The sequence below is a fragment of the Perca flavescens genome, chromosome 23 (assembly GCF_004354835.1).
Source record: "Perca flavescens isolate YP-PL-M2 chromosome 23, PFLA_1.0, whole genome shotgun sequence".
Lineage (NCBI taxonomy): Eukaryota > Metazoa > Chordata > Actinopteri > Perciformes > Percidae > Perca > Perca flavescens.
This window is the reverse complement of record NC_041353.1, coordinates 20,282,479-20,304,557: the sequence shown is the minus strand read 5'-3', so window position 1 is coordinate 20,304,557 and position 22,079 is coordinate 20,282,479. Positions and strand designations below refer to the sequence as shown.

Sequence of the window (22,079 nt, the reverse complement as noted above, 5' to 3'; positions counted from 1 at the left end):
CCCCAATGCTTAAAATGAGATTATGTGCGCTAACTTACAAGCATGCGCGCGCGCACACACACACACACACACACACACACACACACACACACACACACACACACACACACACACACACACACACACACACACACACACACACACAGCCTGATTGAGTCAAGCCCTCTAAACCAGCCAAATAAAAATCTCCACTGAGGGAAATAAATCTTGTTAGAAAGATTTTCCAAAGCCTTCTTAACTGTCTGGTTTTTAGCTGAAAAAAAAAAAATATATATATATATATATATATATATATATATATATATGTGTGTGTGTGTGTGTGTATATATATGTATATATATATATATATATGTATGTATGTATGTATGTATGTATATATATATATATATATATATATATATATATATATATATATATATATATATATATATGTATGTATGTATGTATGTATGTATGTATGTATATGTGTGTGTGTGTATGTATATATATATATATATATATATATATATATATATATATATATATATATATATATATATATATATATATATATATAATCAGAATCAATTCTTTTTTTTTCTTTTGGCATACACATTTTGGAGATGATGATATTGTAGCGAAAAGTTTCATTGCGACATAATACAAATCTATGTAATTTCCAAACGTATCTGAGGCTCGTTAAATCCTTACAATGGAGCAAAATGTTGTGCATGTCCTACTTTGAGTACATGAGTGTATTCTGAGTGAACCAATAGAAGTCGTGTTATAGTCACCACAGTGTTGGCAATTGCTAAAAACCACAGATGTTACATTGAATAATTGATTGCCTGCTTTCTACTGTGATATTTTGTCTTCCTTCCCTCTGTCTCTCCCCTCTCTTTCAGCCTCTCCATCTAGAGCATTTTATTCATAAGTGCTCTTGTTCTTTAATCCACTTAGCTGCAGTCTGCTCTTACTGTGGCAGCGTGCAGTCACAGTTATTTTAAAGCTGGTCTGTGCCATGAGGACAGCCCAATCTCTTTGATGCTGAGCAGCCTGGACGGGGAGCTCGGCGCAGTGAAACACTGCCGTCACTCAAAAGTTTTGTCAGTAGTTACTGTAGTTGGTCTCATCGGCAGTGACCGGTAGAACGTCTCAAAGGGGAAAGTGGGATACCAGGGCGGAAAGCTCTCTCGCATTACATAAGCCAAAACTCAACAGAAATGTAAACCTCCTACTGGTGAAATATTAAATTAGGGAGTTTGTCACCTTGACTGTGCGGTTAATCAGTTTGTCATACATAATGAGTTATACACATGTTTCTAGTTTCTTTGAGTATAGGACATTAAATGTCCCATGGCATGAACATTTCACTTTATGAGGTTTTTTAACATTAATATGGTTCCCCCAGCCTGCCTATGGTCCCCCAGTGGCTAGAAATGGTGATAGGTGTAAACCGAGCCCCTTTGTGTCCTGCTCTGCCTTTGGGAAAATGAAAGCTCAGATGGGCCGATCTGGAATCTTCTCCTTATGAGGTCATAAGGAGCAAGGTTACCTCCCCTTTCTCTGCTTTGCCCACCCAGAGAATTTGGCCCACCCATGAGAGAGAGACATCATTGCTTTCAAATGAGCAAAGTGGCAGTTGGTCAAGGCCCCCACCCTCCACCTTGCCCCCACAATGGGTAAGTAATGAGCTCATTGTGGGACTGGCTCTAGTGGCTGTAATTCTGCACCAAGGCTGAATTTCGGGAAAGAGACTTCAGATACAGTATTAGGGAACCACTAAGGCCTATATTAAAGCATCCAAAGAGCACCTTGTCATGGGACCTTTAAGGAAACTTTTCTTCTTTCTTTTACTTCCTCACTTTACCCTGATTTGACCCTTAAAGGAATGCTTAACCCGAATCTAGCATTTCTGTATAAGATACTTAATCTGACAAGTTTAGAGCTTGCTCCTTTGTGGAGAGCAGCAACATCAGTCAGCTTTTTAACAGTGACCCAGAATCATGTGTCAAAATAACAGCATCCAAACTTTCATTGAAACTTTTCAAATGTAAGTAAGGGTCTGCAGCCTAATCCACTTTGCCACTGTTGAAATCGATAAATCAACAATTATGGCGTCATCGCAGTATAAGACATGGACATGCAGTTAAAGGTATAAGGCGTAAAAATGACTAGACCTATGTTATATTTTTTTGTTGAGCTGTGTACTTCCTTCCCAAATGTTTGTAACACGTTCAAACCCAGAGAAATATGTACTTTCATTTAATTGAATGTTGCGTTTCGCTTGGTCGCCTGTCACTGGCCCCATTTCCCCTTTAACCCCCTCTAGTTGTTCTGACTACCGGGGAAACACCAGATGATACCAGTTATTTGAGATTGTTTTGACCACAGATAACACCACGATTGAATTTACCACATAACATACTGTAAACTGCAGTAGTTACTTGCGGCTATTTCATTAGAGTGAAATGACATACTGTAAATTAACGTGACTGAACAGAACGTGAATACACCTTTTAATCTGTGAACATGATTTCTGAGTAAATCATGTCAGATTTTCATCATAACGATGAAGACAACAACTCCCATGATCCCATGCTACTTTACAACGTCATCAAAGTACAACTTTTTGTTATTTTTGTGATTGAGCGACCCCTAGCGGCAGAAATTACAAATTACATACTGTATGTTTAGGGCGGGAGTATACTAGAAGATAACTATATTATGAGTCTGACCAATTAGGAAAGCAAACCGTAGGAGTTTGATTTTTAAGTGGCAGCTGGAAGTGGCATGTTTTTCACCGTAAGACGTAAAATAAAACATAACGTTAAAATATAACTTACAACGTAACATTTCATTAAAATATACGTGTCGCTTTCTAAAGCCATGTGGCTTGTTATCGCGAGGCTACGTGACACGCGGGTTGCGTTCAGGAAAACAAGAAACGGTTGGGATTAGGAAAAGAAGAACGTGGTTAGGGTTAGGAAAACAACAACTGGTTGGGTTTAGGAAAAGAATAACAGGGTTAGGAAAACAACAAACATGAAAAATAAATATCATTCGCAGGACACAAAGTCAAACACAGGACTCGATCCCCTCTCTCCTGGGTGTAAGTCCTATGTTTTACCCATCCTCCACCCTGACCAATGTACTTAAAGGGATTTTCTCCCTTTCATACTACTTGCTACGGTGTCAATTCATATGCAATCGCAATTGGCATACAGAAGTACCGGAAGTACACGCCAATGGCACGTGCCACATGCCACTTAAAAATCTAACTCCCTCTCAAAGCAAAAGTGTTCATAAAGAGAACGGAACTGCAATATTGTTTAGATTTGTATTGGCGCACATTATCGGACCGTATCTTCTGGAAGGCATTCATAGCGTTGGACATACGTAAGGTGGCAGAGGTTGCTGGCCAATCACTGGGCCAAGTGAATGTCGGGTTGTCTGTTACAGAAACATCGTGATTTTTGCTGGAAACGTAGTGGTATATTAAGACTATTAATGTATTAAAGTGTATTAATATGTTAAATAATGATCGGTCTTTAGATTCAACATTTGAGAGTTGAGAAAGTAGCAAGGGATAACCAGCACGAGTTAGAAAAGGGAGGATGGCAGGATCACAAGAGACAAAAGGTGAAAAGGAGAGAAGGAGTGAAACTAAGTCACTGAAACCACGAAATGCCAATGCTCTCTCTGTGGTCTCTCCAGTTGAGGGGGTCTGTCTGAAGTTACAGAAGCTGACAATCGCCGTCTGTTTCTGTCGGTGCCCACATACAAAAGCCACCGTTGTTTTTTTTTTAAAGGCTGGCACGAAGGACTGAGGATACCGGAGAGGAAAAGAACCTTGCTACTACTCGGCTGGCCCGCTGATGGGCATATGAGATTTAAACATGTACAAACATGAATACAGATGCAGACACACACATACTTAAGCTTTTAAGGAAATCTGTAGATATTTGTGTGAATTTGTAGTAGGGCTGCACGATCAAATTTTAATCACGATTTTGGCTTCCCACGATCAAATTTGCGTGATCGAGCGATATTTAACATGCGTCATTCCATTCATAGAACACTCCGTATCAAAGTTTTAATTTAATTTTTTTTATTTTTTGCAAAGCCAATCTACTGCTGTGCAACGTGATATTAGTATTTACTAGCGTGACATACAGCGATGCTTCTGTTGCCTCCGTCTGTTTCAGAGCATCAGAGAGCAGTGCAGACATTTAAGTGGCACCGTAATGAGGCACCTAAATCTGCGTCGCTATTTCGTCCGGTAGATACCGGGCGGATTTTAACGTGCGCCGTTAACGTGAACCGAAAATTGCGTTGCCCGTATCTTTTCACGGCAAACGCGCATGTGTGGAAAGCTGTCGCTGAAATGCTGAAATGGCATACTCATAGTATCCTTCGACAAAGGCGGAATGTAGCACAATACGGATGTGAAAGCAGTTATAATTAGCCTATGTGACAATAACATTTGTTTAGGTTCAACAAAATAATCGTGATAATTAATCGAGATCTCAATATCTCAATAATCGTGATTATCATTTTGGCCATAATCGTGCAGCCCTAAATTGTAGACATGCTAATCAGATGACCTTAATCTCAATAAGAAGTGGTTAAATCTGGTTACATGGGGTGTGTTCCGATCGCCTAGTAGTTCCCTGGGAAGTGGACTGCACAGGGTAGTCCGCCATGTTAAGTCAGATTCCAAACCGTAGGGGGCAAAAAATGCTCAGTTCAAAGGGAACTGCGTAGGGAAGAACTGAACAACCGTTCATCACTTCACCTGAAGCTCACAAGCAAGATTACCCATCAGTCATTGCTTCTCGCTAAAACGACATTGTACATCTTGTTAATTAATCAAAACACATTCATTCACATGTAACATACATTTCAATAGAAATTTTGTAATGGCATTTAGTTCAGTAGAGTAAAATTTCCACAGAAGCAGCAGTGTTTACATTACCAGGGTAACGCATAGAGGAAGTGATATCTGCGTTAGTGACGTCGCAGGGTGTTCCGAATGGAGGAATTTTGTGGAAAGAAGTTCCCTTAATCGACATCCCCTGAACAGGGAGCAGGGGGTAGGGGGAACTGCTTATGTACACTGTGGATCGGAACGCAGCTATGGTCTGCTTATGGAACTATTTCATTTAGGGCTTGGCGATATGGAGAAAATCAAATATCACAATATTTTTGACCAAATACCTCTATCGATACCGCAACAATATTGTAGTGTTGATTATTGGTGCTTTCACAAAATATTTACACAATGAGATTTTGCAGCCTTTAAAACCAGGAAAAGACACCACTTAAGCCATATTACGATATCCAAAATCTAAGACGATATCTAGTCTCATATCACGATATCGAAATAATATAGAGCCCAGCTCTAATTTCATTCATACTCCTGTTTCCCTGCTATGGAGAAGAGCTGCACTCATGACTGAAGATGTCCCTTCCACAGTGTGTCCCAGCCTTGGGGTTTCTCTGTTGTATAGGATTGTTCTTTCTGTCATGGTGCGACTGTGGTTGACCCAACCCTTGCAAACGCTCTGCTTCCCAGCCCTTTGTGTATCCGCTATAGACCGACACCCCAGGATGAGGGAGATCATGGCAGCACTGAGGCTCACCGTAGGATACACTCTGCCCCTCCGTGTTTTACTTGTACTATTGTTGTGCTGTTGCACGGTGTTGCTCATGGCGTGAACTGGACTTACTTACCGTGCTGCACCAAAATCCAATTCCACCACCAAACCTAGTTATGGTGACGTTAAAGCGAGGTAAAGTGAGGTAATCGGAGCAGAGGCAGGAGGTGGAAAATATCGAGCAGTTCACTATCGAGCAGTTTGACTGACGTGTTGCAAATTCCATAACTTCAGCGGTTCAGTTAAGTACAGGGCCATCTGGATATCTGGATGTAGGCAGTTGTGTTTCAATTCTTAAGCTTTAATTCATGACGTCTTTCAGAATTGCTGAGTTCAAAGAGAGAAACAAAGACAGAAATCACAACAACAAAATACATTTCTCAACATATAGCCCTTTCTTCTTCTCCAGGAAGAGTTGCAATATTGTTGCAGGGCTTTCATCAGATGAGCTGCAGGTCTGTTAGGAATGAATGAAGTTAAGCGGGAACCAAAACCAATTGATTTGATGAAAGTTAATGCAGGCTTGTCTATTGCTCTGTCGAGCGTGGAATTCAGAGACGAGCGGAGTGGAAGTTAACTGGATCTCTCAGCACAAAACAAACTTTCTTTTCCCAGTGAAAAAGTTCATTGGGGGGGGGGGGGGGGGTGCCGCTGTGACCAATCGGTGGGTTGAAAGTTGATTAACCCCCACCCACACCAGCCGACCCCCCTCAGTCACACACACATTTCAATAGAAATCTTTGGGTGGGTGCTATGAGTAGTCTCCCTTCTAAATTGGCACTCTAATGCCTATGTGTAAGTGTACAAATGTACATGCATACTTTACTGTGTGTTAGGGTTAAGTCTTTAAATGCATGCATGTATCTCTGAATACATGTTTCTTTGTGTTATTGTGTGTGTGTGTGTGTGTGTGTGTGTGTGTGTGTGTGTGTGTGTGTGTGTGTGTGTGTGTGTGTGTGTGCGCGCGCACGCGTGTGCGTGCCAAACAAGTGAGGAATTGGGGGCGCGACCCCGTACTGAAAGATAGAGAAGAGAGGTGATTGTTTTTGTATCCATGGCAATAGAGAGAGTCGGAGCAGGAAGCCGACAGGAAGTCAGGGTGTTCCACGCGCCATCGCGGGGCTCTTCCGTTGTCATGACGCTGTAAACTGTTGTCATGGAAACTCCGCTGATTCAGGCTGAATGCTGATGGAAAACATGTTTCCTAGATTCTTCAATGAAAGGGCATCATCCACAGCTTTAACACATGTTGATAAGCTAGTTCAGTGATTTGTTTTTACTTGATGTTCTACTTGATGTTCTACTTCTAAACTGTCAGCATATGAATTAGTCTTTATAATCTGCAATATATAAACAATATTTTCATTCTCGCTTGTTTAACTCAAAACTTCAAAGATTTAACAAAGCTAGGACACAAAATCTGACAGCAATATAAATTCTTCAAACCCTTGTTGTTGATGATGTTTTTCTCTTTTCTTTGTTTCATTTTTTTGGGTTCTTCTATTGCTTATAACAGCAGCAGACTCCAGGCTCTGCTCCCCTTGTTAAAGAGTGATCAATGCTCTATTCCCCCCCCCCCACCCTCCAACTCCCCGCAGAAGCTGCTGTATTAGTTTAAAGCCCTGCTCCACTGAAATGCTACAGGATTACTAACCACATTCACACTCGCACAAACACATTCACTGTGCAGTATTTCTCTAAGTCTCATGTGTCTCTGAGCGTCACTTATTCCTAGCTTCTTGATAAGATATGTCCTGCTTGCCTGGTTAGAATTTTTAGCCCGAAGCAAAGATTTGAGGTCAGTCCCCCGCAGGGTCTCCACGCCCGTCACAGCTCAACAAAAATATCTCAGCTCCAGGGTAGAATGTGGAGGAAACCTGCTCATTCATCCCCCTCAACACCTGGCGTTAACCCAAGCTTGGCTTTATCAGTTTGGAGTTGGACAGCTCAAAATAAATACAATACAGGTGAATCTGAGGAAGAACCACAGTTTTACTGGCATGACAGCATTAAAGTGAAGCCCAAAGAAAAAGACACGAAAGAGCTCTCTTGTCACTAATTGAACAAAAACAGTGGAAATGATGAAGTCTGAACCTTCTAAAATGTTAGCTAGTGAGCTAGCTTTCCGACTAGGATTGGCTATCGTATGGATTTTTACAATTCCGATGCCGAACCGGTACTTTTAAAACGATTCCAATTCCTAAACCGATTCTTGAAAAACTGAAAAATTATATCAAAGATGTAATATGTTTACTGGCAACCACTTGCAGTGAATGGTTAATATGCTTTTACGTCCGTTTCGGTGAGCCCAGAGGGGAACATATGCCTTTTTAAAAGTAGCCTACCATTTATGGTAGCTAGCTAACTGTAGACTACAGAGAAAGTGTGATATTTTTACATCCGTTTCAGAGCGACAGAGGGAAACTATTTCAGTCGACACATTAAGTGGAAAGGAAATAAGGAACCGAAATTTGCGTTCTAATCTGGTCCGATTCCATAGTGGAACCGGGTTTTGGTAACCAACCCTATTTCTGACCCATCTGTCATCACGCAAAACATGATCAGGACTGTGTAAACAAGAAGTCATTTTCAATTACACTTACACAGCGATGCGTTGTATCCAAATCCTTCTGATAATACCGAGTACCAATTTATTCTAAATCAGTTTTTACATTAACATTAGTAGAGTCATTGTACAGTCGTTCAAATTGTACTTTCTTGGAAAGCTCTGGATAAAGAAAACATGCATCATGGCTTTCCTATTGTATTTTGTATTTTGTAGTATATTGTTTGTATCCATGGAGTGAGGTGCGTCAGACAGGACCTTTTGTGGTGGGAAGCTTCGCACAGGATCTGCACAGCCTCCTTTTGAATCTCAGCATGGACAAAATGCAGAATTTCAAATGCAGCACTTAAGGCTAGCTCCACTTCCAAACTGAAGCTGAAAGAGGCAAAAAGATAGCCTAAGCAGCTGTGCTTTCATCACTCGCTGACTCACGCCATCAGTGTGGGCATTATTCATCTAAATTGCTGGCGGTTATTCATTTCTTTAACTGCAGCTCTATGAGCAGTAAGGTTGTTTTTTTTTTTTTTTTTTTTTTTTTTTACTGTTGGCATACTGTAGTGTAATGGCTTATAATAAACAAAGGATCAAAAGTGGATCTTAATAATGTGTACAATAATAAATGTGGTACAAATACACCAATCTAGTAGAGAAATCGGTATATCTGCAGCTGTCCCAAGCTCTGCCTCTGAAAAAGGTTTAAGTAACAGAACTCCAGTCTATTACCAGCTATAATTTTTCTGTTGTCAGCAGTGAGCGTGTTTTTGGTTAAAGCTGAGTAGAGTTTTAAATAACAGGACAGTTTGGTTTCATTAGACTTTTGGAGCCAAAGGGCTGCAAAGGAATGGGTGATACCCCATCTGGCTGGACAAAGTGGGGTGTTACCTGACACTGTGTGTGTGTGTGTGTGTGTGTGTGTGTGTGTGTGTGTGTGTGTGTGTGCGTGTGCGTGTGCACGTGGGTAAACCCCCCAGCTGTTCAACTGTATTACCACCTCCAACACAGGGCCCCAAATTCTCACGGTCACCATACACACACTTACAAAACTGACTCCCTAACCCCACTAGAACAACTGGAGTGCCAGACACTTCACTCACACACACACACACACACACACACACACACACACACACACACACACAGAGATCCCAGTGATAGTCTTGTCTGATAAGGTTTTATATTGCGGCTCTAATGCGGCCGTGTCCCTGTGGAACAATGCACGGTTTGTTTAGCACTCAAAAACAATATCCTCCATTTCATACGGAGCCTAATCTCATTAAGTCATAACCTGTGCTGCTGGACTTCCCTGTGAGGCTTTGTTCATTCAGCCAGACAGGGGATATCAATGGGAGACGTCCAGGGCACAAAGGAACCATAAAGGGTCCCAAAATGCCTGCGCTCATGCATATGGACAAATTTATCTGTCTGCACTAGGCAACATTTTTATATTTCAATATATATTCTTATTCTTGTTGGATGAAAATGGAGATAAGGCTTATTTCTCATCCACATGGGTAATTAAATGTCCCTGCCAATAAATGGACTTAGATTGGTAACTAATGATGGTGTCCGCTGTCCTATCGACATTTAAGTTAAAGTGTCCACTACCCAGACAGCAAGTTATAGATCCTCTCTCTTCCCTGCTTTGTCTTTGTGCATCTGTATTGTTAACAGTCCTGTGCATAGTTTCTAATATGACCTGCAGCAAATCAGACCGAGGCTGACCAAGTAAGATAAGGCGACAGAGACCGTGAGACAGTAAATGAGAGAGAAGTCAAGCGTACTAATTCAACCAGCTGACACTCAACACAGCTGAATGCTATATAAGTTATAGTCTGGCCCCTGGAGGTATGTGTATGTATGTGTGTAGATGAGTGTGTGCATTTGTAAGGTCAGCAGGTCACCCGTTTTATGTGACACGGATGTCGTGTGTTCAGCAGTGATCAGTTATGGCAGCAGTCGTCTCAGAGTCCTTTCAGTTGGCAAAAGATATCTAACAGCATTTAGTTTAATTTGTAGTCCACAGCAGGAATGCTACTCATTATGTGTTGACAGAAAGCTTCCAGTGTGCTGGGCGCTGCTCAAAGAGGAGGAAATAGTACGTTTCCTGGTCACCAGAGGATAAACCCCCATGACTTTGGTGAACCCCTCCACCACCATCATGTTGTTGAAGTATTTTAGTGAAATGTCCTAACAACAAGTCGATTGAGAACAAATTCTCATTTGCAACGACAACTTATCACATTCACACAGTTCCACATTCATACTTGGAAGCTCGCTTCTTAAACCTCTAGGCCACCACTCCCAGTTTAACTGTTAACCGACAATAAGAATTTTGACTGATTAATGCTAAAAACAGCTTGTTGCTTTGTAAAAGAAAACAGGCTCTACAATTGATTTCTTAACTGCTAGTTAACTTGCCAACTTGCTACGTTTTAAGCTCTTTCTTGCTGCTAAATTCGTGGCTCTCTGCTAAATGGCGCTCACAGCTGATCGCTACGTGACAAATGCCACTATATCGATAAGGACTGGCTGTCTGCAGACAGAACGTATGTCTGTATGTCTCCCAAAAGGGTGAACTGGGTTCTCAGTTGTTTGCTTGTGTGAACAGTTAACGATCGGTTAACGAGCGTCGGCTATTGATCAGAAAACGAAATTAGCATCCCTATTTGGTGCAGGTATGAATGATCCGCAAAGGATGAATCCCAATGACTTTGGTTATTCCCTGACTTTTCCTCAAGCGCTACTTTTAATTCAGCACCAGTTTTATAAACAAACATCTGCTGACATTAGCATTTAGCTTAAAGCATCGCTGTGCTCAAGTACTACCTCACACAGCTGCTAAGTGTAGATTCTTAGGCTGGGTGGAGGATTTATTACACATTTATTGTTGATTCAGGTCTCAGACATGGAAAACTAGTGAAGGTGAAATGTAACGGTGGCGTATGTTGTAAGAATGTTGTGACGCTTGTTTTATTTTTAGATTAAAATCGAATGCTTTGTACTGTATGCCCACTCCGACCTCCACCACCATAGTTTTCGCTGCACTATAGGAAAATGCCGCTACCCTATGCTTTGGTCCTGAATCACCTTTAAACATAGTTTGTTCAAAGCCGATTTGAGAAAAATGATAAAATGCAGCATTTTTCTGGAGAACTCGCACAGACTCGTTTATCAGCCAATCAAACCAAAACCCTTCACAGATAGATGAATTCACTGAACCATACAGACACGTTCACTCTTGTGGATTGAACGCACAGGCTGTCCTCAGAGGAACACAGGGCTTCATTTAATAGAACAATGGTAATCACATCTACTGTTAAAAATCAGTTTGTGTTGGTGTGAAATGCAGCCGATGAACGCATTCCCCATCTAAAGGATTTCGGCTAAATCAGCCCCGGGAGTCCTGTAATCCAACACGGGGCTATTCATTAGTGTTCAGCCGGGACCATTTGACTTATCCCAACACTAATAAAACCGAATATTCCCTGCAGCGTCCCCAAAAAAACTGCTGTTGCATGTAGTTAAAGAATTTTTTTTTTTTTAAACTAGTCATTAGACTTTTAATGCAGGTTTTAATACCAAGGATGAAAAATACACGCTCCAAGGTTCACAAACTACACTACGCCAGATAGCTATATTTTCTTTGCCCATACTGTACATCTACACTTGAATGAAAGTTCATGCACCCTCTTTCTGGGTTGTCGGTTTAGGCCTTCTATGAAACATAAGATATTGGTAACTGAAGAAGGGGTCAAGGCCAAGTGGATTCGACAAAACCGTAAATTTCAACACTTCATCACAAAATCACTCCTGGAATGAGCGGAACTTGATGGATAGATGTAAGAGGATCTGAGGAGAAACACTAGCCTGTCTGGAGGGTGAGAGTAGACGCTTGCAGTTTCATAACCCTTGCCTTTATGATCTTTGTCCATGTTTTTTTTGTTTTTTTTTGTAAGTGCCTGGCTTAAAGTTGTAATCCTTAAGATATCAGTTGTATTTGATCTGGAGACTCCCGTGGTTGCCTTGATAATAGTAAATGCGGTTTAACACCGCAGCAGACATTCCAGCAGACGGATTGGGTCAGCACTAATTTTTATGACAAATACATTGCGTTTTCTCTCACGGCGTCGCAATAAAAGCCACCTTTTGCCAGTTGAATGGCTTTTAGTGAACCATCAGCAGTAGGAAATGTTGGGTTTGCATTAGCAGTGACATTAACTAATTACAGCTCTGATACACCGTTAGGAGAGTCAACAGTAAACCGCGAGCCTGACGTCATTAAGATAACACCACAAACCGTAATACAGGAGTAAATACATAAAATTCCTATTGCTGAGAAAATGCCGACAACAAATAGTGTTAAAAAACACTGGGTTATCATTGAAAGTTATGTGTTTGTATGTAGGCATTTTGTCGAGTGAAGGGCTTGACCTACCCACTACATCATTTAATGAACATGCTAATAAGATCAGATCTTTGCAGGTGCTTTGCCTCAACATGTTTTGCCATATCACACGTTTATGAGCGGAGCTCTTGAAGTAAATTATCCTCAGTGACTGCCACTTTAGTACGAGTGAAGCTTGTAGTCAGAGTATCAGGTGTCTGGCTGACACACATCCTCATTTAGCTTTTCATTTCGCCTCATTATTCAGTCTCACACTGACAGCTGTGGAGTGATCCTCACTCGTGTCAATACACAGGGCATAGTACGGATTGGACTGCAGCTCATTTTGTTACATATTTATAAGTAGAAACCAGTCCTTTACTACATCTGCTGTTGTTCTCGGGCCTGCCTTTGATTCCGGCGTTGAAGATACAATAGGCGTATGAATGTGCAATGATGAAGCAGAGCGCTGTTGGGAAAACTGCAAGTCTGTTGACCTTTTGCTCTGTGAATAAAAACATCCATATAAATGTCTTGTTGCCACCGCAGTCACCTAAACCTTTAATGTCAGGTCTCCGAAGCCTCCTGGGAAATGGGATAAAGCAGATAGAGTGCGATAGGTGGAATAATACAGTGATTCAGCTGTGAGCTTCATGCATGGCCAGACTGCAGCAATCATCCCATCGCTATCCGCTGTGCTCTTAAAGCTGAGCTCCGGTGTCTCTTTGCTCCTGGCTCTTTGCCTCATCTCATTCCACTGCTTCCTCCTCCAATGACTGACAGCTATTGTATGTGGCTCTTACTACTTTTCACTCATTTAAAAGGTGTGCAGGTTCCCCTGACTGTAGAATTGTGGTACAATAACGTATCCATTTAAAACAAATATGTATTGTGTACGTACACAATATATGGACATTTGTGGACATCACACGTTTTATTATATGTTATATTGATTCTTTGGACAGCGATTTCAGTGTATTCTCGTCCTGTGGTAACCTGTTCATTACTGCTAGCAGAAAGTATTTTTTGGGGCTTTTTTAATGCTTTTATTACAGTAGGGAGTGGTAGTATGGAGATGACAAGAAATGCAGGAGAGAAAGATGCAACAAAAGGTCCCCGGCTGGACTCAAATCCCTAGCCCAAGGGGGCACCCTGGCAGCTGTACTTTTGATTAATGTTTCCTCTGTTACATAAGATTCTTGCACTTGCATAATTAGTACCAGGTCTCGGTCACCCCTTTGACTGTTGACCACTGTTATGAGAAGTTAAAGGTAATCTAGAATTAGAGCTTTGTCCTTTTACTGTACTTTCTTGCAGGTTCAGAGCACCAAATGTTAAATACATGAGTATACAGTAAAATGTGAGAGAAGTTTGGCAACTTTCATATTCTCACATTCCCCCTCCAACGCCTTTGCGCCACTTAATTGAATCAACCTGCTCAGACACAGTGGTTGGCGAAGAGGTGTAATCCATCACTGTTGGAAAATAGACTCAGCCAGCTCGTTCCTGTGAGTGCAGCTTCGCTTCGTTTTTCAAAGAGACTTTTACTTAACAGTCACATCAGAATGCATCAGCTGACTGCCCTGGATAAAGGGCGGCTGATGTCAGAGTTGGTCCATCCGTTTTTGTAGTTTCATTTTAGTTTTTCTGGACTCAGGCCAGATGCAGTTTAGAAGATAGGTAAGATGAAGAGTAGGAAACTGTATGTGGCCACAGTGACCACATGGGGAGAAAATGTTACATACATACATCTATTTGGTACATCAAAATGTGTATTGTATTTTTTAAGCTCTTTTAAATGCATTTTCTGATTATGCTGTTCTCATACAGAAAGTGAATTCAAAATCAATTCCTTAGTGTATAGTTTCCCTATTTTATGCCAAAGAAATCTCCCAAATAAATGTCCTTTTCAAATGGAAATTCTGTTCCCTAATAAGCTCTCAAAAATCACATTGAAACAACAGGTGATCCTTTGGTTTGTATGTGTTTGCCAATGGCAAATTAGATTAGAATCCGCCGCAGTGTGATGTTAATGAAGCCATTATTGATGCTACAAGCGCACAGTCGACTCCATTTTTCACTCTTTCCCCTTTTGCTCGCTTTCATTCATTTCTCTCATCAGGCTTTCCTCCTTTGTGCTAACATGAATGTAAAAATCAAATACACTAAATTTTATATATATATATATGTGTGTATATATATATATATATATATATATATATATATATATATATATATATATATATATATATATATATATATTATAGATGGCAGTGTGAATAAAAGTGTAATCTCACAGTCACACACTCTCACCATCACCCTGGGAAAACAAATGAACTTTTGTGTTGTGATGCTTCCGGTTATTTTCTGTCTATATTATTTGTCTTTCATCCAGGTCTTTTTGGCTCCTAATAAATGTTATATTTGTGAAGTTTCTTCTTTCTTTTTTGCTCTTCTTCCCTCCTTTCTTCTTTCTCAAGTCTCCTTTCACCATCCGCTAATTACACAGACATAAAAGAGAATAGCAAGCTGAACGTGGTCAGGTCAGTCTGGTCCGGCCATGATTGTTGCTTTATAATACAGTATATCGGTCTAGTATTTGTCATTCCTGTCAGTACAGTTTGGCACAATAAAAGACTCTGATCATGTGCCATAAACTCAATTCATCATTTCCATTACTTGCACATTCAAATCAATTTCTTATTTCCAAAATGTATTTTCCTTTCTTTTTTTGGGCATTTCTGCCTTTATTAGAAAGGAAAGCTGAGATATGAAAGGGGAGGGGGGGGGGGGGGGACATGCAGGAAAACCATTACAGGTCGGGTTCGAACCCTGGACCTTCTGCGTCAAGGAATAAACCTCTGCACGTGTGCGCCCGCTCTGCCAACTGGGCTAACCGGCCACATTTTCTTTTTCTTTTGAAGGCAGAATGAGTAGGATTTGTCGGTTGCGGTTTTTAACATTCAAAGTTGGTCCCTCCTCCACGGCTCAGCGAGGGTTACGGTGCTTGCCAGCGGGTGCAAGCCAACCCCAGGTTCACTCTCGTTTTGGAACAAGATTTTTCCGCTTGGCGTTTTGCTATATTTGTTGTTGTTCGGCGCTGTGTCCTCCATATTCGTGTGTTCCACTTGGATGCGTGCTCTGGTACCTGGTTGCTACTTTTTTATAAAGGTTGACGCCCAGAAACGTCCCAAACACAGAAAAATAAGAAAATACAGGTAGAGGGCAGGGGCTCTGCAGATCCAGACACCACCACACTTTTCTAGTGGGTCATAAGTCATGATTGAGATGGAGTCTTTTTCTCTTCTTTTTGAGTCTATACGTTGATTTTTAGGAAATCCTATTCATTGTGCCTTTAAGGAAGGACTATTAAGTAATTCCCCAGGTATGAACTTCCATAACTATTAGCCACCAAGCCATGAGTACCATACATCATTTTGGGCTTTTTCAAAGATCCAGTCTGTTTTTTAGCTCTTTGTTCAACCATTCAGCACTAAGCTCCATGTAACCTCAGAAAAGAAAGAACATATTTTTTTCACTTTTAGCATCAGTCTCTTTAAAGAAAGAAGCAAAAGTGAGTTTAACAATTGTGAAGTACAACATTGAACCGCTCACTGCATCTGTATCAGGGTTTGTTGAATATTCATGAATGCAGAACATTTTACAGATGATACAGAAGGCTTTTGTTTTCCGAGCTTTGCATGTCTTCACGAGTTCAACAACACCTAGTTTGATAAAACTATAATGTGATGGAGAAGGAGTGGGTTGAATGAGCCCAAGCTTAAGACCTACTAATCACCACAGATAGTCCGGTAAGACCTTCCACACACACATAATGCCACTCTGTATTACACTGACTTCAGATCTGTGAACTGACAGGTTTCTGCATCATAATGAAAAGTAGAAATACCATGCTTTAATATCCTAGTAATTATGTAATTTGCGAGTATTCCATCTACACGAAACTGCTAATTAACTACACTGAACTGAAATCCATATGAATTTAGGTCCTAATGCTGACCTTCTGTAAATGTTTGAGCGAGTGTATGCTATTGCACGTGCAGTGATTTCTCCAATGTTTTAATCCGGCTGCTGTATACGGTAAACAATAGGATTATACTGTGTTCAGCTAATGCAGTGGATATGGTGGTAATTGTCCATGACCTAAATCAGACTCTACACAGGGCTTTCATCTTCTTGGACGATAGGTGTTTGGTTTTTCTGTGCGCAGTGAAAGATCAGAGAAGAAAGAATGTTTCATGTTGTTTGAGTACCGGTCCCCTTCATGATGAGTTCTAAATATTGTATATCTGTATTATGTGGCCCCTGTTCCTTCCTCCTCTTCTCTATATAGAGGGTAGCTCAGCAACAGGCTTTGTGAAATTATATGTTGTGCCTGTCGGTGCCACGTGTGACCCCGCTGATCACATGAAATATGCCATCTGGTTGTGTTTTAAGTGCTTTACGGTATCACTGTTAATACCAATGCATATAGGGTTCATTTCTGTCTGCAAAAACGCTTACTGTAAGTATATTTCCATGTTAAACATTAAACATGTTTATAAGTATGTGTCATCTTAATGGGAATTCAATCTTGGCAGGGTAAGTGTGTTAATTTTGTTAATTTTTCAACTTTGCCATCAGCAAGTTACACTTGATAATGTTGCTGACATAAATACACTATGCTTTATTATAGAGATACAACGGATGCTCTGTTATCAGTTACTGTATTACTGTATTGACCATCACAAAGACAATTGACTCATTCCTGTTAGCAGGAGGATGAAGAGTAAAAGAGAAACCTGAGTATAAAGAAAGTGAAAACTGAAAGAGAGACTTAAGTAGAAATAGCATGAGGAAGAGAGAGTTGGGGCATCTACTGTATTTAATGTTATTTAATGTTATGGAGCAAGAGAAGACGGCTAGAGAAGCTTTTAGCGAATGTACAGCTAGTACGAGAATCGGGCTAGTAACACACACACTAGGGCTGGGCAATATATCGATATTGTATCAATATCGATAGATGAGGCTATATATTGTCTTGAATTTTGGATATCGTAATATCCTGATATGACACAAGTGTTGTCTTTTCCTGATTTTAAAGGCTGCATTACGGGGCGCCCTCTAGCTCACCCAGTAAGAGTGTTTGCCCCGTGCAGGCAGAGTCCTGCAGCGGCGCACGGTTTGAATCTGACCTGCTGCCTTTTGCTGGGTGCCATCCCCCATCTCTCTCCCCCTTTCATATCTATCCACTTTCAAATAAAGGGAAAAAAGCCCCCCCAAAAAGAATCTTTAAATAAAAAAAGGCTGCATTACAGTAAAGTGATGTCATTTTCTACATACATTTTCTGAATACAATACAATATCGACATTGAGGTATTTGGTCAAAAATATCGGTATATTTAATTTTCTCCATATTGCCCAGCTCTAACACACACACACACACACACACACACACACACACACACACACACACACACACACACAAACTGAACTGTGACTTCATACATCATTGTATCCTCTACTGTCCCTGAGTGAAAATTACCACAATGTAATAAATAGATAGGTAGGTAGGTAGGTGCGTGTGTGTGTGTGTGTGTGTGTGTGTGTGTGTGTGTGTGTGTGTGTGTGCTGAGAAAAATGATGTTAATGCTGCAGCAGTTCCCCTCTGCACCCTGTAAAGTCGTCTACTGTATGGTGATAACCAATGATATTGGTACCCTGTGTGTGTGTGTGTGTGTGTGTGCGTGTGTGTGTGTGTGTGTGTGTTTCTATTAGTGAGACCCAAAGGTTGGTGTTTTGTTTCTGCTGCGACTCAGAAACCTCTTTCTTTGTGGCTGTTGAGGGAATCAAGTCACTTTTAAGAGCAGCAGCAGCTGAAAAAATGCCCATGACAGGAAAAGCCTGTCACTCAGCATATGGCACACAGCGGCGGGACATTGCTTCACTCGTCAGCCTGTGCATTTGTGTTGATTTTTGGTAATGCAAAATGACACTAATCACCTTCATCTCATTCTCTCGGCTGTAGTTGTGGCAGCAGAGCCGCTGGTCCGAGGCCTGAGGAAACTCCCCGAAGATGTCGACTGGTCCTACTCTGGTCTGTATGAGCCGTTTGTTATTTTTCTAATTTTCTTTTGAAATTGTAAAAGATATTTGATGGTCGTGTGTGTGGGGACATTAGCAGTTTGCCACATAGACACAGAAATGTCAGATTCTTTTGACAGGAAGTGGAATTTTTGGGCGTGCATGAGCAGAGATTTTGTACAAAGGTTCCAGCAGGTAGCTTACTATTTAAATCATCTGTTGTCGGTCACATAGTGCATCTTACAGGGATCTGGTGGCCAACAGTGTAAATCAGCCAATCAGATCTAAGACGTGAGATTCGTTTTACGAATACAACAATGCAGGATTTTTTTTTAAATTGCAATGTTACAAAATGTTCTTTTTCCGAAAAGGTTGTACATTAATAATAAAGGAGCAATTAAACATAAGCATATTCTGCCAATGTTTTATCGCTCCTTTATTATTAATGAACAAAATAAGAGCAATAAGGTCGGTACACTTACAAACACACAGGAACTGTTTGAGCTCTAAGTTCTTAGACGACTCAAGCTCTATCGTTCCCCCATCAATCGGTGACAGGAAGTTTCTGTTGGAAAGCCTCGAACATCGTGTTGCTCTCCGCTTACCTTTTCGAAATCACACAGCCACTTCCTGAAACCGAGAGTAGAAGGGACAGTTCCTTCAGACGGGTAAATGTCAGTCTGCATATCACATGAATCTGTTTACATCTCCCGCGAGACGTCCTGAATCAGCCTCGGACCATATGGTTAGATAGCAAACCCCCGATGGGCTAAGCTGTGCTCAACAGAAACAAAGAGTGGACACAGACAGACCATAATGGGTCCCCGAGGGAGAGATTAGCTTCTTAATGGTCAGGGGGAAGCAGGAGGAGCGATCATGCTCAACAGGTCATCAGTGGGCTAAATGCAGAGCTATTAAACTTCTTAACCTGCACCCCGAATGGACTGCTGCTGATAATTGACACATGCCTTTGTTTTGTTTTTGTGATTAAAATAACAATTTAAAATTTTTATATAACCGAATCCATACATACAAGGAACATGAACATGTAACATGAACAAATCATGTTTCCGTCATCGCCACCTACCCAGAAAAAAAATCAAGAAAAGATGACACAGTAATAACTACAATATTCCAGACCATTCAACAAAATAGTAACAAAATAGACCATAAACCATAAAACAAACATCTTCATAAATGACAACACCATAAGCCCATCATACACGTCTCTCCCCAGCACAAAGCTTCTCAGGAGCCCTCCAGAAGACACATGTTTGAAACCAGGGATGCACCGAATCCAGGATTCGGCTTCGGATTCGGCCGAATATTGGGCTTTTTGACGGGGTTCGGTTTCTGCCGAACCTTAGAATTGTTTTCCACCGAGCGTTACGCTGGTCGACGTAATGACGCCGCCGTTGATTACGGGAAGGTTTTTACATAGGTGGACCGTTCAATGCAGTAGGCTGTTAGAAAGGGAAAATGGGAAAAAAAAGTGTTGTTTGGCAGTACTTTCAGTCAAAAGGAGGCCATTCAAGTCCAGCTACATGTTCAATTTGCAATGCCGATTTGTCTCGGGGTGGCGAGGACCCTAAACAATACACAACATCGCCGCTGTTACAACATTTGGTATGAAAAATCCGAGTTGTGCATGAAGGAATCTACAGACAGCAGCCAAAACGCAGCAACTTCGGGTACAGCAAAGGAAGGACTTTTCATAAAATGAAAAATACACTGCTGTGGACGTTGTTTACTTCATTAATGTGTTTACTGTGTTAATGGACTGAGGAGGGGAGGATTTGTTTTCGGATTCGGCAGAATCTTAACCAGTGGATTCGGTATTCGGCCGAACCCCAAAAATCTGGATTCGGTGTATCCCTATTTGTGATAATGTAGGCAAAATATCTGGGGTCCACATAGCCCCGTCATGATAGACCCACCATTTCTCAGAGTGACCAAGTCAGCCTCTTGTACAAGCCATGCATTGACCAACCAGCTTAAACTTCCTCTGCCATGACTGCAAATTGGAAACCTGGTCATGAGCCACGTTTTAATGGACTCCTATTAATGCAATGAATCGATCCCGATTCACACACACGCTGCAAGTCCAGCCGTGAGGTTTTGTTTATCCGACGTGTGTCTGCTCATATTTATCCGAGTAGCGTGAATATCAATAGATGCACATGTATTTTCATCTTCCAGATTGTTTTCTTTCCCTCCATCAAATCTTTACAATCAATTCCCAGGCACATATACCCTGTTTGACAAAGTGTAATAGGTTTTTCTTTTTATCTGCTATACACTGAAATGGTCATGAATGATGAAAAGTCTGCAATAGAAATTAAATGGAGACACCCTTTCCCTTTTCTTCTTCCTCACTACATGTTGCTCTCTGTCTCTTTCTTTCTTTCTTTCCTGCCTACTCCATACTTGTCATTTTCCTCTCTGTTGGGTTTTGAAGTTCCTCATCACAACTGAAGGCGTCTCAGTGGCAGTTCATTTGGTGCGTACACGGTCTTGTTTTTCGGACCAGCTCTGCTTCTTGCCTTGTGCTGTGTACTGAGTCGTGAGTAAAAGCATTAACATGCGAAAGAAACGCACTTCATTGTGAGGCACTGTGCACAGCTTTCTAGTTGGGTCAGAAGTAGGGGAGGGGGGACAAAGGGAAATAAAGGGAAATAAAAGAAAGAGGGTGGGTGGGAGGGGCGGGGGCAGGAGCGTGAGAGTGAGTAACTTTAGAGTAGGGTTGAAAAAAAAGAAGAACTCAGCTGAAAGGAGGAGGGAAGGAAAGTTTAAAATGACGCTACATCAAAATCCCAGTACGTCTTTGTGTCAAACAAACCATTGTTATTAGTTAGGTTTTTAGTTCACATTTCGGAGTAACTAAAACTTGATGACATACATTTTTAGCTTAATGAGGGCTTACCAGTTCAGGCTCCTCAACTAGCTTGTCAGTTTTGTGCTGTCAGTCACGCTGGGCTAATTATTTCAAATCCGAGATTATCAGCTGAGTTATACTCTAAACATTTTTGTGAGAATTCAGTAGGCGTGTGCCGATTGGTGATCGGCTGGCTTGTATATTGACGGATGATTGGCGATTTTTTTTTTTTTTTTTTTTTTCGATATTAAGGCGTAGTGTAACTAACTCACCATCAGAATTAAGATGTCATGTGGCCAGGTTAGCTCAGTGGGTAGATCAGGCGCACATATATGGAGGTGTATACCTCGACGCAGAAGGTCCAGGGTTCGAGTCCAACCTGGGACGATTTCCTGCATTTCATCTCCCTTAATCTCCCCTTTCATATCTATCTGTAATTTCCATTAAAGGCTGAAATGCCCCCCAAAAATATCTTAAAAAAAGAATTAAGATGTCATAAAAAATTATCTATGCCTTGCTGTGCATTCATTT

General features: G+C 41.1%; 1 protein-coding gene across 3 annotated transcripts in view; it reads left to right on the top strand.

Annotated features, from left to right (window-relative positions):
• Positions 1-22,079, top strand: part of ptprz1b (protein tyrosine phosphatase receptor type Z1b) — a 75,498-nt gene that overhangs the window by 7,449 nt on the left and 45,970 nt on the right. For all 3 annotated transcript variants that reach the window (XR_003691618.1, XM_028570282.1, XM_028570281.1), the window contains exon 2: positions 18,618-18,686. Coding sequence is in view for 2 of the 3 variants with exons in the window: in XM_028570282.1 (XP_028426083.1) it covers positions 18,618-18,686 (69 nt within the window). In the remaining variant the exon portion in view is untranslated. The remainder of the gene's footprint in view (positions 1-18,617; positions 18,687-22,079) is intronic.